General features: G+C 42.0%; 1 protein-coding gene across 1 annotated transcript in view; it reads right to left on the bottom strand.

Moving 5' to 3' along the window:
- Positions 1-18632, bottom strand: part of LOC133990698 (cadherin-18-like) — a 198673-nt gene that overhangs the window by 56840 nt on the left and 123201 nt on the right. Inside the window, exon 7 of the mRNA XM_062429098.1 lies at positions 17165-17301. Within this exon, the coding sequence (XP_062285082.1) occupies positions 17165-17301 (137 nt within the window). The remainder of the gene's footprint in view (positions 1-17164; positions 17302-18632) is intronic.

Below are 18632 nucleotides of genomic sequence, written 5' to 3' on the forward strand. Positions count from 1 at the left end.
CCAAGAACCCCACCAGAACTAAAAGTCAACAATGTGTCATTTTTCTTCCTTTATCCAGACTAAATAAATTCCTCCTGTTCATACTGACCATTAGAAGATCTCTTCATAATACACTTACAATGGAAGTGATGGAGGACTAAATCCACAGTCCTCCTTCTGTGGAAACATGTATTTAAAAGTTGATCTGAAGCTAATATGAAGCTTCAGCGTCCAAATGAGTCAAATCTTCATCTTCTATGTTTCAACGTTACAGTGTTTTTAGTACCAAAGTCTTTTTGTTACTATACTTCCACCACAGCTCAACAGGGAAACACTAAGAGGGAATTTGATGGTAAAAAGACTGTAAATGTGTCAGATATCACTTGATATGACTAACTCACACTGATGAAGCTCAATAGAAGCTGATCATCTACTTTTAAATGACTGTGTGGACACACTGTGGATTTTATCCTCCATCACTTCCATTGAAAACACATTTGAAGATCTTTTAATAGTCAGTATGAACAGGAGGAATGATTACTGAGAGGAAAACCACTTTTAATGTCCATAGGGACACCTGGCTGCTGATTTAAGGCACAATTAAAAATTATGAACCTGTCCTTTAAATTCCACCCTAACTTTTCATGTGAAAATTTGACATTCTACAAATCAAATTTCATCCCTGGGTGACATCTCACTTCTTATTGTCTTGGATCAAATAGCCTGAGCTTAACCTGATAAAGATTACATTACTCCTGCAGCATCTGTTGCTATGGTTACGCTGCTTAAAACGAGCCAACTATTTGAGACCAAATAACCAGAGTTAAGCATAAAGTTAACTCACACTAAGCACAATCATCTTGCATTGTGAAGCCAGCTTCAGAATATTTGATCATGAGATGGCAGAATATAATAAATAATAAAAGTATTAAAACGCAGCAGCATGATGTCATCCTTCTTTGTTTTCTTTCATTTCTCATATTTATTAAGGGTGGTGTGTGTGGTGCTTTCCATTTGTTTGTTCATTCATCTGTCACATACAATATCTCACACACCACTGATAAGATGTTAATGACACACGGTGGAGGAATGCATTTGTCCAACGTCCCACCGACACAATGATTGATTTTAATATGAAATGTTAAGGACGTTTGGAAACTCTTTACTTTAGCCTGATTGAATTATGCAGGCAACAATTTAATTTCATCCCTCCCTCCTGAGAGTTGAGGCACAGGTGTTGAAGTTGTTAAAAGGAGACAGGTGGAGTGAACAAGCTCCAGTCTGATGAGCACGGTTGTCCAACTGGCATCAAAACCTGCCGTGTTTAAAATTCGAGTTTTTTGGAGTTTGAAGTCCAAACTGCAGACCTAACTTCTTGTTTCATACTCTATCATGTCCTCATCTCTCTCATCTCATCCCTGCCTGTCATGTTTCCTCCAAATCCTCTCTGCTGTGCTTTGCTGGGCTCCTCTCAGCTCATCCCATTAGAGAAGGCTTATAGAGTGTATCTGGGGAGCAGCTCGCCCCTGCAGGAGAGCCACTTTCTGATCACACCTGAGGTAATAGGCAGGGGTTAAGGTCATATACCGCATCTGAAAAAATCTCTCTCTTGTCTCTTTGCTTAATTCTCCAGAGAGCTGAACTTTTTTTTTTTATCCAGTCTTGACTGCAGACAGAATGAAGACGACCTTTGCTCCTGACCTCTCTGCTAGAAAATCGCTGTAAAGCAGATATGTAACTGTGTGCTGACTTTAATAATGCGAGGGCAGAGAGAGAACTGCGGGTGACACACACACACACACACATCCTTTTAATATTACAGCTGGGCCTGTAGTTTCACAGCCGTAGCCTATATGTACTCCTTTGTAAATATTAAGAACATTGTGTCTACACTGCTCAGCTTTAATGAGTGGATGATAATGTAGAAACATGGTGGTGTAATATGGAGGGAGAGGACCTGCTCCCTATGAAGACATAAAGGGCTCATTCTAAGCCAATTACAATCATTCATTTATGTTATTAATTATTATTTTAGTTACATTTGACCTAAAGTAACACGTGATGAGTGTATACAAAAAAAATAAGAATTAAACTAGGAGGTTCCAACCTTACTGGCTTTTGGTCCTTACAAAAAAGCTGAACATATGCTGCTATGCTGTAGCTATGTATGCTACATGTTATGTTATTAAACTATGAAGCTTCTAATGTATTGCTACTTATAGTAATAGGCTGTAAAAGCTGTATAGCGGCTGTCCACCAGTTGGAAGATTAGCATTTTGTTTTTCCCGATTTGGGAAAAATACTTAACCTAAACTTAAATTGCCCCCGATGGCGGCGCCAATGGTGTATGAATGTTAGTCTCCTCCTGATGAGCAGGTTGGCACCCTGTGTGGTAGCTCCTGTCATCAGTGTATGAATGTGTGTGAATGAGTGAATGTGACATGTAGTGTAAAAGTGCTTTGAGTGGTCAAAAAGACAAAATAAGTACAGTCTATTTACTATTTATAGTTACTTCCTTCTTTCACTACGGTGTACCACTGTGTATTGATATTTTTTAATATCACTGATTTACAGTTGAATAGCTTCTACAGAATATCGCAACGAGAGATGATACATTAAAAGCTAAAGTGGGATAAACTTACAATATATAAAACTAATGATGGAAACATACTTTGGGAATATTTAAAAATGTTATGTTAGAAAACATTAAAACTGTTAAACTAGTAATTAGAGTAATTAGATTACTTTTTTGATATAATGAGTAACTTAACGCGTTAGGTCCACAGTTTATGTACTCAGTTGTTTAGTTCCATTTTCAAAAAGTTATGTTATTATTTTAACCAACTATTCCTGTAGCTACATTTTTACTAAAAGAAAAGAAAATCAACTATGAATTCACACTGTTACTACTTTTTTGGCAGACAGGCACCTGGATACATGCTATGGTTATATCACTGCACACATGTATGGCAGCTCAGAAGGGACATCATTCACTTTGTAGAAATATTCACTTCATTTTGAATTTGTGGAAGGAAATAAGAGCCAGAACATTACAGTAACATGTAAGTTGTGTCCAGGTACCAAGAGCCTGTTGGCCTGTAGCGGTGATGTAGGGATGTATATATTCAGATGTGTGATTTGAAATGTCTTTATGTAGTTTTATAACTTGTGTCTCATAAACCTCATAAACCCACCTTATCTCCATATGGAAAGTAAAAGGTTGAAGATAAATGATACCTCAAAGAGACACACATTCTACTTAGATGTATTTTCATGTTAGACGTAATTTTGATGAAGCAAGTATGTCATTTTATAACCTAAAGGTTATCTAGTAATGAAAACTACTCACATCACAACAAATATGCCTGGATATAGATTTTCATCAGTTCATTAAATGACTGTCAGTGATGCTGCATGTGAGAGTAAACAGAGAGAAGCTTAACTGTATCTGTCCAAATTCTACTTTTAACAGAGAGAAAGAACATTTATAACTCAAAGGGGGTCTTTTAATGTTAAATTCTATACATCAACATATCTGCACATCTGGACCGCTTCAGGCTAAAACCAGACATCATGTGACTGATAATGAAGAGTAGGTGTTTCAATTCAGGGATCACAGAGTAAGCTCAATTTTAAGCATCTTATATGCACCAATTTGTTTTATATATTATATATATATTTTATAATGATTCCTGGACTTTATGCTCATGTTGTTGCCCTTTGATTTAAACATCTCTCTCAGTGTAAGAGACTGTGACCTCGGACACATGAATACAGAACATGCTTTCCTGTCAGCAGCCCTGAAACTTTGGAATAAACTCAAACATCTGTTCAGACAGGCTTTTAGTATTTTACATTTCAATGTCTGTCCCTTGTGTATTTTATATGTTGTCTTTGTTTTTATGTATTCGATTTGATTCTATTTGATTTTATTTCTTTGACTTTGAAGCATTTTATGACTGGTGTCTTGTCAAAGGAGCTGTATAAATAACTTCAGCTTGCTTGTTTATAGGGCTGGGTATCATTTAAAAAAAAATGACAACACCAGTACCAATCCAAGAACCCTTAAAGTGATACCGATACCAACTGAGTACTTCATTAGATATCCATTCCACATTTAGGTCACTTTAGAGCGTTTAGGAGGCATCTTGGCTGCTGAACTGCTGAGCGCACTAACTCAAATTCACCACGACTTGTAGCTGCTGTGGCAGTGGGCCAATCACATGTCACATTGAATCAAAGAATGCTTGCACTGATTGGCTGTGAGCAAGTCTATACAAATAGTCATATTTTCTAGCTCTGGATGCAAAAACGACTGATTGCAGGTATAGTTTGATGGCAGATGTTTTGATACTACTTGGTATTGATTTATTTCAGTCGATACCTTAAAGGTATGAAGTACTGATACCCAGCCCTAGCTGCTTATGTCCAAACAAAAAAGAGCACAGTTATCCCTGCAGTACAGCAGTGTTAACTCTCTGTAACTAAACTGCACATGAATAAAAAGCTGTATTATGTTTTTATACAGATCAGTCCAACCAGTGAGACAGTCACTGCTGTGACACGTAAATACTTTACTTTATTGATTATTTGCATCTGCATTTATCAGCATTCAAATTGTAAATAAATTATTTAATACTCCCTGCTATGTTTTTGTTGTTTGTTGTGTTTTTTTGCATGAAATTATTATTATTTATTAGCCAACATGTATCTCACATCAAACCATAGTTTCAAATGGACACAGCCTCCCATGTGACTACGTAAATAGAAATGACCTCCGAGCCAGCATGTCTATGTGGGCCCCACATGGGTTAAATGCGGGCTACATGGGTACTGAGTGGGCATGGGCTTGAACTGGGCAAATTTTGCGGGTCCCAGTGTCAGTAACATGGACCCCACATGTGAAGCCCACGTGGGCTGACTGTATGAACCCCATAAGTGATGTAAGTGGGCTAAGTTGGCATGGGCATAAACAGAGCACATTGTATGTGTAACTCACTCAGTTGGGCCCCACCTGAAACCCAGTCAGAACCCACTTAAAGCCCATATGGGCAAACACAGGTGGGCCACCATGGAAACTGTGGACAAACCCACTTGGGATCCATATTTGCAGCCCAAATGTAACCCTTATGAGGCCCACATGCTAGTTTCAACTGGACACAGCCTCCCATGTAACTAAATGGAAACGACATAATGAGATTAAATTAATGATAAATAATTAAATGTATTTCTTTCTCCTCCTCTTCCTGACTGTAATATTATTTATGATGCAGATTAAAAGGAAAAAATAGCAGATCACAAAGAGAAAAATCTTTCATAAGAATAAAGAAACACATCATTATTAATGCTTATTTTTGTCAATCAGACCTGCAGTAAACAGATTATATCTATAACCAGATCAGATATAGTTTAAACCTTCATAAAGGAAGGAACGTCCTTTATGATGGACCGCAACAATTTCTGGGTCAAGCGAGGATTGAGAAACAATGAAATATGGGAATTGGGATGTACACACAGTCATCAAACGTGGCGTCATCTGTGTGCAGACGGACTTCTTGGACAGCAGAAACACACAATCTGCTCGATAACTTCCACATTGAAACAATTCATCTTTATCTGAGCATGTGTGGCATACAGAGCCATCAGTGGGTTAATATACCTACATTATTATTATTATTTACATGTTTAATATAATTTACATTCAGTACAGCTCATGTTTAGAGTGTGGTAATAGTTGTGTGTGTTTATGGTGAGAAAAGAGTGGTTTATTGTCTGAAAAATGTAGTTACCTAGCAGTATGCAGTACCTAATTCCGACCAGCAGAGGGCGCGTTCGCTACACGGTGTGTTCAGGAATAAGGAAGTCACGCGTGAATCTGTTCAGTGAATGAGAACACACACTTGAGTCTGAAGTTTAACATGCGTGTGTGGCGAACTGTGATGATAAAATACCTATTTTTGCTCTTTGCAGGTAAGAAGGGAGAGTTAGAACTGTGTAACGAGTGGGTGAATGTGTTATGTGCTGGTTTATTATCCCGTTCGGACGTTATGTATTGTTGTTTATAGACGTTACTCAGCCAATGTACCGTACGGAAAACGGCTAGCCTGTAGTTAGCACTGGTTGTGTAGTTACCGCGAGCAACAGGAAAACTATGAGCCGGTTAGCCCGGACTGCTTGTGTAGTTCATAAATAAATACATAAATAGGTTAAAATAGATACATGATTAATTGGACAATGTTTAGACATAATTGATACTGTGTGTTTGCTAAGTAAGTTGATCTTGAATGTACATGATGAAACTGGTTAAGAATAGTGATACAGCAGTCACATGATTTATTGTTTTGAATGTTGGTACAGATGTTAATGATTTTTCTGTGTTAAAACAGTGAATATGTTCAGTGAATGAGAACACACACTTGAGTCTGAAGTTTAACATGCGTGTGTGGCGAACTGTGATGATAAAATACCTATTTTTGCTCTTTGCAGAACAAAATAAACAACTTTCAAATTAAATGTGTAGTGGAAGGTAGCTTCACTCTGCACCACGCTACATATTTTGGTAGCAGAGGATGGTTGATTCAGCCCACGGCCCAGTCGCATAGGAGCATAGACGGACAGAGCAGAGGAGGACCATGGAGAAAGAAAGGGACGAAGTAAGCAGGATACTGCTGACGCTGGAGGAGAAGGAGCTCATTACCCTGTGTGAGCATCTAAAGTGTAACGCACCTGTTGGGGGGTTCGCCAGCAAAACAAGACGCGCCCTCATCAGGTTGGTGGAGACGACTTTAGATGAAATCGAGGAGGGTGAAGAGTCCGAGTCGTATCAGCAGTGTCTGCAGAATATACTGTCCTACCTGGTCCCTCTGAAGCCGGCACCGGAGGAAACTGAGGCTGAGATTGTAGTTCCAGAGACAAGTGAGTTAGAGAAGTTAAAACTACAGTACCAGAAGTTACGGCAGCAGATGGCAGAGGAAATCGGGGCGTTGGAGGAAAAGATCCAGCGGAAGACACAAGCAGCAGGAGGAGACACTGCGCCTGCCATCGGGACTGCAAAGGAAGAGGACACAAGGACTGCCACCACAGCACCAACCAGACTGCCCGAGGTGACGCTGAGGCGGGAGTTCCGGATCATTGGACAGATTGGTGAAGTTGGGCAAAAAGAAAAATTGTCCTACACAAGCCTCATCAACCAGATCGAGTCTGGACAGCGGAAAGGACATGGAGAAGCGGAGATCATTGAAGCAGTCACACGTGCGGTGAGTCCAGGTCTTCATCTGCGGGAGATGTTGGAAATAAAGCGAGAGCTGACGCTGCACACCCTCAAGACCATACTCAAGGGTCACTACAAAGTGGACTCCTCCTCCGACTTACTGCATCGTCTGATGAACATGACACAAGATCCAAAAGAGTCAGCACAGAATTTCTTATTCAGAGCAATAGAACTGAAAGAGAAGCTAATGAGAAAATCTAGTGATGAGGATGCAGGTGAGGAAGGTGAGCAGTTTAGTCCAGAGCTAATTCAGAGAAAATTCCTCCGCTCCATAGAGACTGGTCTTTACAGTGATGCGGTTAAGTTCCAGCTAAAGCCGTATCTCAGTGACCGTACTGTCACTGATGAGGTGTTAATTGAGCGAATCAGTGAGGCTGCGAACTTAGAACAGGAGAGACAGCAAAAACTGAGAAAGACAGTCATAAACAAGCCCCCAAAAGTCAGTGAAGTGCAGGCGGAGGTGTATCCACCTGACGCCTCAGCGACAGCAGTTGACACTGTTACTTACCGGGAAGCAGGGGGAAAGAGTAAGAAAAGTCAGGGACCCAAAACAGAGACAGACCCTATAGAAGCGCTCAAAGCTGAGGTTCTAGAAATTAAAAAGTTGATGTTACAGACAGTGGAGGCCACACAAGCTAGACCGACAGAGAAAACGTTCACACCCAGCCGTAGTCGGCCCAGGGGTTGTAGGGCGTGTCAGGAAGCTCAGATAGGTGACTCCTGTAGACATTGCTTTAAGTGTGGGCAAGAGGGGCATCTCTCCAGAGGATGTCGGCGGACCAGAGAGCCGCAGGGAAACGGGACCGGGCTGCCGAGCCGGGACCCTCGGTAGCCCGTGAATCTTCCAGTCTCAACATGCAGCAACCTGTTCCCCCTCCAGCGGCGCCTCACATCTCATCAGTCAACTACCTCCCACCACGACGCAAGGAAAGACTCATCAAGTTGATTACAAAGAGACACATTGTCCATTGCACACTGGACACGGTTCCAGTAGTAGCATTATGGGACTCAGGCGCTCAGGCGACCATCATTAATGAAGAGTGGAGAAAGCTGCACTTACCACACAGCACGGTGCGACCTCTCAGTGAACTGTTAGGCTCAGACATTTTATTGGGAGTGGCAGCCAACCAGACGGAGATCCCCTTCATGGGCTGGGTGGAGGTAGAGTTTAGACTAGGGAAAGAAGCTGCCTTGACAAAGCCACTTCTAGTCCCTATTTTAGTGTCAAGTGACCCACACGTAGCAGCAGAGCCCATAATTGGCTACAATGTGATAGAAGAAATAACGGGAGAGGGTAGTCAGACAACAAAGACAGAGACCATCCATACTGTGTGTCAAGCCTTCCAGATAACAGTCAAGACAGCACAAGCAGTGCTGCAGCTTATCCATGCCCCTGTTAGCGAGGGAGATGTAGGAATTATACACACAGGAAAAAGAACACTTACCCTAGGCGCTGAACAGGTCACCACAGTGTATGTTAACGTCAACACTGGGGCTCAGTATCATGGCCAAGACCTGCTTCTAGTCCCAAGTGAAGAGCCGACATTGCCAGAGGGGGTAGTGATAGAGGAGGGTCTAGTCAGTGTCCCCAGGAACAGGTCAGGTTACGTGCCAGTCCCCATCGTCAACACAAACAAACACAGTGTAACCCTGGCCCAGCGCACTGTTTTTGGTCACCTGCAAACAGTCAAAACTGCCTATGCAGCCAGTGTTGAGCAGATGAACAGAGGAGAGGGATTAAAGCCACCAACTAACACATCATCCCCAGGCGGTGACAACTCCAAGAAACATAAACCTGCCTGGTGGGACCCTCCGGTCGACCTCAGTCACCTGAACGAGGAGCAAAGGAGGATCACAAAGCAGCTGCTGAGAGAGGAGTGTCACGCGTTCGCGTACGATGATGATGACATCGGCTCAATCCCCTCACTGAAACTCCACATCACCCTGCACGACACTACTCCAGTAAGAAAAACATACATGGCAGTCCCAAAGCCATTACACCAGGAGGTGAAAGAGTATATCCAGGACCTGTTGAATCGGGGCTGGATTACTCCTTCACGCTCTCCGTACGCCTCACCGGTCGTGTGCGTACGAAAGAAGGATGGGACTTTAAGACTGTGTTGTGACTACAGAGAGCTGAACAAAAAGTCAGTCCCTGATCGTCACCCCATACCCAGAATCCAGGACATGCTGGACTCCCTCACTGGCAGCTCCTGGTTCTCCGTACTGGACCAGGGGAAGGCTTATCACCAGGGGTTCCTGGACAAGGAAAGCCAGCCCCTGACCGCTTTCATAACCCCCTGGGGCCTGTACCAGTGGGTCCGAATCCCGTTCGGGTTGAGTGCGGCGCCCGCGGAATTCCAGAGGAACATGGAAGACTGTTTGCGTGGTTTGAGAGATATCATGTGTCAACCGTATCTGGACGACAATCTGGTCCACAGCCCAAGCTTTGAGGACCACATTGAGCACCTGAGAAGTGTGTTACAGAGATATCAGGAGCACGGGGTTAAGCTCAGCCCCCGTAAGTGTGAAGTGTTGAAGAGGAAGGTGAGATTTCTGGGACGGTTGGTGTCTGGACAAGGCTACACTATGGACCCATCTGAGGTGGCCCCAGTCCAGGCCTTAAAGGAGAAAGCGCCTACAACAGTGGGAGAGCTGAGAAGAGTAATGGGATTCCTCTCATACTACCGAACATACATCCCAAACTTCTCCAGAATAGCCCAGCCTCTCTACCAGCTGCTCTCAACACCACCTGATCAAATGAAAAGAGAGAAGGTCAGGGCCACAACCAGGAAGAAAGGTAACCTCCCACCTAACACTCCTATACAGTGGACAGATAACCACCAAAAGACATTGAACTCTCTCATAGACAAGCTGATAGAGCCTCCCATTCTGGGGTACCCAGATGTGACTCAACCATTCGTCCTCCACACAGACGCATCCCAGGAGGGATTGGGAGCAGTGCTCTATCAGAGACAGAACGGTAAAATGGTAGTGATAGGCTATGGGTCCAGGACTCTAACACCACCTGAGAGGAACTATCACATGCACTCGGGAAAATTAGAGTTTTTGTCACTAAAATGGGCAATATGTGAACGTTTTCGGGATTATCTTTATCACGCCCCACACTTTGTGGTATATACAGATAACAATCCCTTAACCTATATCCTCTCAACAGCTAAGCTTAACGCTACGGGTCATAGGTGGGTGGGTGAGTTATCTGAGTTTGACTTTTCCATTAAGTATAGGCCGGGAAAAAGCAACGCAGATGCGGATGGCCTATCCCGCATGCCATTAGACATAAATGCGTTCATGACACAGTGTACAGAGGAGGTGGGTCAGGAAGTGTTCAGTGCAGCAGTGCAGGGAGTCAGTGTGCAGGGAGACACTCCCCCGGTCTGGGTAGCAACAGTCCCCATAGAAACACTAGACTTAGTGAGAGATGCAAGTGCACACCCTCGAACCAAGTCACTGACACCAGAACAGATACGAGACAGTCAGGAAAGAGATCCTGTCATAGGCCAAGTTCTGCATTATAGGAGGAACAATCAGCACCCATCCAGGAGAGCTCTCAAAGCAGAACCGGCGGATGTCAGAGTATTAATGAGACAGTGGGCGAAGTTGTATGTCAATGAGGATGGAATTCTCTTTAGGAAAGCAGGAGATAAACAACAGCTTATCCTCCCAAAAGAGCATCATCGAACAGTCTTCCACGAGCTTCACAGAGAAATGGGACATCTCGGGGTCGAGAGAACTTTGAACCTGATCCAAGATCGATTCTACTGGGCCCGTATGTACTCTGACATAGAACACTTTGTCACACAAGAGTGTGAGTGTCTCAAGTCAAAGCGACCTCACAAAGCAACCAGGGCTCCCATGACAACCATTGTCACAACACGCCCAGGTGAGCTCGTATGCATTGACTTTTTACACTTAGAGACATGCAAACAGGGGTTTGAGTACATTCTTATTGTGATTGATCATTTCACTGGTTTTGCCCAAGCCTACGCCACGAAAAATAAGTCTGCTAAAACGGTGGTTGACAAACTATTCAATGACTTTGCACTCCGCGTCGGATTCCCAGAGAGAATTCACCACGACATGGGGCGAGAGTTTGACAACCAGCTGATGGACCAACTACAGAGGAGCTGTGACGTACGGGGATCCCACACAACATGTTACCACCCCCAAGGTAACGGGAAGTGTGAGCGATTCAATAGAACTATTTTATCCATGCTCCGCACCCTCACCAGTGAACAGAAGACTGACTGGAAGAGCTCATTGACAAAACTGGTGCACGCGTACAACTGCACCCGCAGTGGGGTCACAGGGTTCTCTCCCTACTATTTGCTCTACGGAAGATCACCTCGCTTGCCTGTAGACCTGCTTTTCAACCTACAGCCCAGAGAGGCAAAAGAGACTTACACTGAGTATGTACAGAACTGGCAAAACCGAATGCGACAAGCCTATGAGATCGCCTCCAAAACAGCGGCCCGAGAAACTCTACGAGGAAAGAAAGGCTACGACAAAAGAGCACATGGAGCCGACCTACAGCCTGGTGGACGGGTACTTGTGCGTAACCTGTCAGAGAGGGGCGGCCCTGGTAAGCTGCGGTCCTATTGGGAAACTAAAGTGCATGTGGTGGTGAAGAGAAGGAGCAGTGACAGCCCGGTGTATGAAGTAGCACCAGAGGGAGGAGGTAAGAGCCGTGTGTTGCACAGAAACCTCCTACTCCCATGTGACAGTCTGCCCTTGGGGAAACCGGAACCTGCCCCGGCAACACAAGAGAGGAAAATACGGACACGGACAAGAACAAGACAACGACAAATCAACGAATCAGAGGAGAACTCAGACAGTGAAAGCAGTGATGAAGTGGAGCTGGTGTGCCGTTTCCCAAACGACCAAGAACTAAGTCAGAGAGCTGCAGACTTGAATCCAGAGGCAGAGCCATTTGCACCAGCTCTGATGATGCAAGACGGAGCACCAAATCTGGAAGATGCAACGGTTGCTCAAGAGCAGACAGAGACTGACGACAGAAGCATCTCAGCTGATGGAGACGGTGAGAACGACGCAGAGCCTGGGGAAGGTCTACAAGAGTCATCAGAGGAAGATGATCCTGATCCTCCTCCAGCGACCAGCTACCCGCAGCGACACAGGCACCGTCCCCGAATGCTGACCTACAATGCCTTGGGTGAGCCGACGTGGGTGGAAGCAGGTGCCGAGAGCCTGCATGTCGTGAGTATGTCCCCAGCCTGCAACCCACCGGTCATGTGGCGACCGTGGGCATCACTAGACATTGAGGTAACAGGTTGAACTCACATTACACAAACATTACTCAAACTCAGAGAAAATGGACTCTGAAAAGTAGAATGGTGAAATTCCATGGACTGTGAAGAAGAGACAATTCCAGGAGAACATATTGAACTGATACTGTACAAACGAAGAGACTGGTAACAGACTAAAAGAACTGAGGCCGATATGAGTTCTGTTACATATGAGAGTTGATCTGATTTTGGGGTCCAGAGTACAGTAACTGAGGTATGATGGTATAGGTCTAAATGGGTCAGATACTTTTGATAAATGAGTACTAATTGAATTGAATGTCAAGTGCCACTTTAAAATAAGTAATACCATGTTTTCAGTGAGAAAATTCAATGTGTTGTGAAAAGGTACACTTTGGGTATCTGAAATGTCTGGAGACATTTATTATTGGGGGGGAGAGTGTGGCATACAGAGCCATCAGTGGGTTAATATACCTACATTATTATTATTATTTACATGTTTAATATAATTTACATTCAGTACAGCTCATGTTTAGAGTGTGGTAATAGTTGTGTGTGTTTATGGTGATAAAAGAGTGGTTTATTGTCTGAAAAATGTAGTTACCTAGCAGTATGCAGTACCTAATTCCGACCAGCAGAGGGCGCGTTCGCTACACGGTGTGTTCAGGAATAAGGAAGTCACGCGTGAATCTGTTCAGTGAATGAGAACACACACTTGAGTCTGAAGTTTAACATGCGTGTGTGGCGAACTGTGATGATAAAATACCTATTTTTGCTCTTTGCAGGTAAGAAGGGAGAGTTAGAACTGTGTAACGAGTGGGTGAATGTGTTATGTGCTGGTTTATTATCCCGTTCGGACGTTATGTATTGTTGTTTATAGACGTTACTCAGCCAATGTACCGTACGGAAAACGGCTAGCCTGTAGTTAGCACTGGTTGTGTAGTTACCGCGAGCAACAGGAAAACTATGAGCCGGTTAGCCCGGACTGCTTGTGTAGTTCATAAATAAATACATAAATAGGTTAAAATAGATACATGATTAATTGGACAATGTTTAGACATAATTGATACTGTGTGTTTGCTAAGTAAGTTGATCTTGAATGTACATGATGAAACTGGTTAAGAATAGTGATACAGCAGTCACATGATTTATTGTTTTGAATGTTGGTACAGATGTTAATGATTTTTCTGTGTTAAAACAGTGAATATGTTCAGTGAATGAGAACACACACTTGAGTCTGAAGTTTAACATGCGTGTGTGGCGAACTGTGATGATAAAATACCTATTTTTGCTCTTTGCAGAACAAAATAAACAACTTTCAAATTAAATGTGTAGTGGAAGGTAGCTTCACTCTGCACCACGCTACACATGCAGACACCGGCTTGCATGTTTTCAGTGAATTTATTACGCAATTAATCCACTCTGCCCTTTTGTTTTTTATAGAGGACAACTGGGTGCTGTGATGGGATGTGATTTAATAGTTGAAGGGGTCATTGTAACTCTGACAGGAATACTGGTAAGACATTATAGCATATCAGTCACATGATTACAGGAAAACAAGATGTGTCAAAACATTGATCTATACAATGTCAACTAAAAGATTGGATCTGAGTAATGAGTCTTGATGTGAGCCAGCACCATTAGGTGTTTTCCCAAAGTTGGCTATCTCTGACATCATATTACATGAGAAAAAGAAAAAAAAAGAGAAAAGAATAGGAGATGGCTTTTAATTTGCTACTGACTAAACCTCTACTCCCATTAGGATTAAGTGTTATAATTAATTCACAACTGTTTCACATGAGGAGAAACACTCTAGAGTAACATCTTTAATTCTTAGATTATAGGGTACGTATCCCTCACTGCACAGGAGGTTTGCTGCTTAGATTAATCCCCAAGAGACCCACCATCAGGGTGACTGAGCCGCCTGGCATTTATGAATGCCCCCGCTCAGTCCATTACTCACACCATTGTGCAGTAAAGGGTAGGAGAAAGGGTAATTGGCAAGATAAGCATTGGCTAGAGAGAAAGGAGAGGGGGGGGGGGGGTCGAGAAGAAAGAAGTGATGGACTCTTCCTAAGACGTATTCAGTACAGACACAATCTGTGATGTTACTCAGAGGTCCTGTCACATCACTGAATAAGTCTTTAAAAGGGAATCCAATTTTTTGGAGGCCAAGCAATGCTCAAACACAGTTGGAAGTGTAATCTATGAAGTGATTCATCTGCATTGGCTGAGGATGGTTGAATAAAAAAAGATATTGCGTAAGCATGGATTATTTTCTTTTAAACATTTTATAAGTGCATCCTTTGATGCTCTGAATTACTGTGCTTTCTTCAAACCCATGTAAAAATGATCAGTAAATGTTCAACTCTGCAGAACAGAAAGCTAACAAATCAGTTCTAAAATGTCATCATTACAGCTTGGTATCAGTTTATCAGAGCATTGGTACTAATAACAAAACAATACTTTCTTTCAAAACCTTCATTTGGGGGAATATAAGCAGCTATTAAACAGTTCATCATTGGGAAAAAAGATGCCGTGCTGCTCAATGAGTCAGTGCCTGCAGTCCAAGAGTGCTTTGATGGTCTTATCCAAGAATTAGCAAAGTAGTTAATGTTACACCCTGGACAGGTCACCAGTCTATCACCAGGGGTAACGTATTGTGAGACAGACAACCAGTCACATCTACAGGCACTTTAGAGCGACCAGTCAACCTAACCGGCATGTGGAGGCCAGAGAGAACCTACGCAGGCATGGGGAGAACATGCAAACTCCACACAGAAGGATGTCGGCCGGTCAGTGGGTTCCAACCTAGAAGCCTCTTGCTGTGAGGTGACAGTGCTAACCACTGCACCACCAAGCACATTTAAAAAAAACTAGAGTTGACCAAAACGCTGTACGATAAAATAACATTAATGAAATAAAATAACGGAACATGGTAACGGCAAAAAAAGCACCAGAGATGAAATACCAGTGTTTCTCATTAATGATATAGACTGTGGAGTCCGCCACAGTCTCACAGTGATTTTACAGTATCAACATATTTTCAAAAGAGATATAGAACGAGACGTTATCTTCTTTTTTGCTGATTATATTGTTGAATCACTGAATGAAGTTTCAACTTTCCACCGTCTCTGTCGCACACAGAGGACTAAGCTCCGCCCCACTGAGACAGAGGAGACACACACCTCCACTCAACCCAGCAGCTACGCCTCAAACCTCTGAATCTGAAACACCTCTATGTTGTTTAAAACACAGCAGCAGCTTTATGCTGCTTTAGTTGCTTCAGTTTAAAAAAGTCTTAAAGAGAGATCTTATTTCTTTCCATCTGTACAATAAATCAACTCTGATCCTGATCCTCTTCTGAGTCATGTGGAAGTCGAGTCTTTCATTGATCAGCAGACAGTTAGTTTAGTTAATTGAAGAAACACAATGTAGAACAAGATTGACTGAAACAGTATTTATATGTTCATCAGTAATAAACTAGTTGAACTTAGATCATCACTTCTGCTTTCTTTGTTTCACAGCTGAAATATGAACATTAGTCTTTTCTGTTTGATTGGAATGAATGTGTAGATGTAACCTCTTACTGTTGCTCTCAGAGTGAACCAGAATGCATTTGACTTAAAAACGTACAGAATGTTCTTACGGGGGAGCATCCCCCCCCCTCCCCTCCCCTCCCCTCCGGACAAAACATGTGGGTCTGAAGTTTAGCCATAAAAGTGTCCACAGAGGAGGAACACTTAATTAAAAATGCTAAACTGTTCCAAAGCTTTGGGATGGCTACTGCGAACGCACCGCCGCCTTTAGCCCTTAACCTGCATCGAGGGACAGCCAGGAGCAGCTGGTCTGACCATGTGAGAGATCTGAGGTTAGAGAGGGGGCAGAAAAGCCCAGAGATGTACTGTGTAAAGCTTTAAAAACAAATAATAGAACCTTAATATCAGTCATATACTTAACTTAGCCAATGCAGGGATGCCAGTACATGTGTGGTGCTATTTATCTTCTTGATATCAGTTAGTAGTCTCTAGCAGAAGCTTTGTGCAAAAACTGCAAGTAAGACAAAGTTGACCACCTAACAGGACCTGACTGATACTGGATTTTAAGAGCTGATGCCGATACGGAGCAAAAAAAAAAAAATGCTGATATTGATATATTGGCCCATAATGTTATACATTAACACACATTTTTGTGTAATGTTCCCTCAAATCTGGTTATCAAACACTTGGGACAAAGATATGTTATGGAGGATTTATGTTTTACAGTCTAACAATAAACTTTATTGTACAAAATGACATCAGTGCTTTGAAACAATAAAACCACCACTGGAGTTTAATAATTATATATAACTATGAATATAAAAACACAGAACAGCATACATATATTCAACTACAATTAAGAGAAAGGATCAAATATACATAAAATGCTGCTCTAACCTTCAGAAGAACATTAGCCAGATGTTCAACTGTCCTAAGCAGACACCAACATGTTCAGTGGCACAGTGCACATGCTTAAAGGTTACTTTAAGGACACATACAGTGAATGATGGATGGATGAATTGATTTATGGATGTTACTCTGATGGATGCGTATGCAGACAGTTTTGATCATGTCTGCTGTTGCTGTGAACTTACCAACCTCTGCAGCCATCACAGTGATGTTATGCCACGCCGTCTCCTCCCGGTCCAGAACCTGGGTAGTCCTGATGATGCCGCTGTTCACCCCGATGGTGAAATGCAAAGATCTCCCCTCTTCATTTTCTATGAAGTACCTGAGATATAGAATAATATAAGCTTTAAAATATACAGCTCAAGCACTGAGACAGATTAGACTACTAAGAGAAGCTGCCACATGATCATGCTTATACATTCACAGAGAGGACAATAGAGTACAGAAGTCTACAGGCCGATATATTCATAGTCACATGAAGACGTGTGTTTTCTGGAGTGGAATGCACGAGCTATAAATCAACTACTGTGAGAAGAAAACCAAGGAACACAGTGTTTGGTTTGTTTTACTGTATTAGGGGCATTTACTTTTTTTTCTTTTAAAGTGTTGGATCCTAACCTGGAGGTTAAGTCTGGCTGAAAGCAAAATAAAGTTGTCTCAAGAATGTGTTTTTCATTCTTGTTCATACGTTTGACCTTCACTGTAAAGAATGATGAGTGCACAGTGTTAGTTGTTACATTCATGTGCTGGAAGTGGAAAGTTTCTGTGTGCTCAAGGGGCGGGACTACAAGCATGATTTGTGCCATCATATATAGTTCGGAGCCAATTGTCATCCAATAGGCAGCTTGAAATGATATAAATATTTACATATTCATACATTTTGAATTTAGGGAGAAGGATTGTACTTTTCTGGAAAAACAGCTTCAGACACACATTATTGTTCTAATCAGAGTCTTAATACACGCCTGAAGGGGATCTTTAAAAAATTAAGATGGGGTTATGAGATAATTTGTCATAAGAGAAGACACAGTTCTGCCTCACAAATGTGTATTATCCATGTGTGTATTCTCCTAACCTTTAATATGCTGCTGGTCATTGGTCATCCAAACTAGTTGTGATGTCACAAATCATGTACATGGGTCAGTGATAAATAAGCGTTGGAAAGATAATCAAATCAAACTTATGTTAAAAAAAATGTTTTAAAAGCAGCATCAGGTTTGTTAAAATGTACATTTAGTATTTTTGTTGGTTGCACCATTTTTTACCAAAAGTAAGACTGAATGCTTCTGAAAATGTCAAATGGTGTAACCACAAAAGAATGATACATATTAAATATTTTATCACCTACAGTGTATTTAAGTGGACTAATACTAATAATGACTTCATTTAAAACATGTAAATGTTTCCTGATCTCCATGGTAACCCAGAGTAAATGTAATATTTAGAACAATTGTATTCCATTACCTTTATTTAATATAAAAGTTATAATGTAAGATTATGCCAAACTAATTGATATGGTGTTTTATTGACAATTTACTGTTTTTAAGCAAGTTGAATTATTTGGTACAAAGTTTTTATGGTTACACCACTTAGACATTTTTGCCATAATCCTCTAATATATTCTCTCAAAATGGATTAAAAGGAGAAATTTTA

This window comes from Scomber scombrus, chromosome 11, assembly GCF_963691925.1.
Source record: "Scomber scombrus chromosome 11, fScoSco1.1, whole genome shotgun sequence".
NCBI classification, from domain to species: Eukaryota; Metazoa; Chordata; class Actinopteri; order Scombriformes; family Scombridae; genus Scomber; species Scomber scombrus.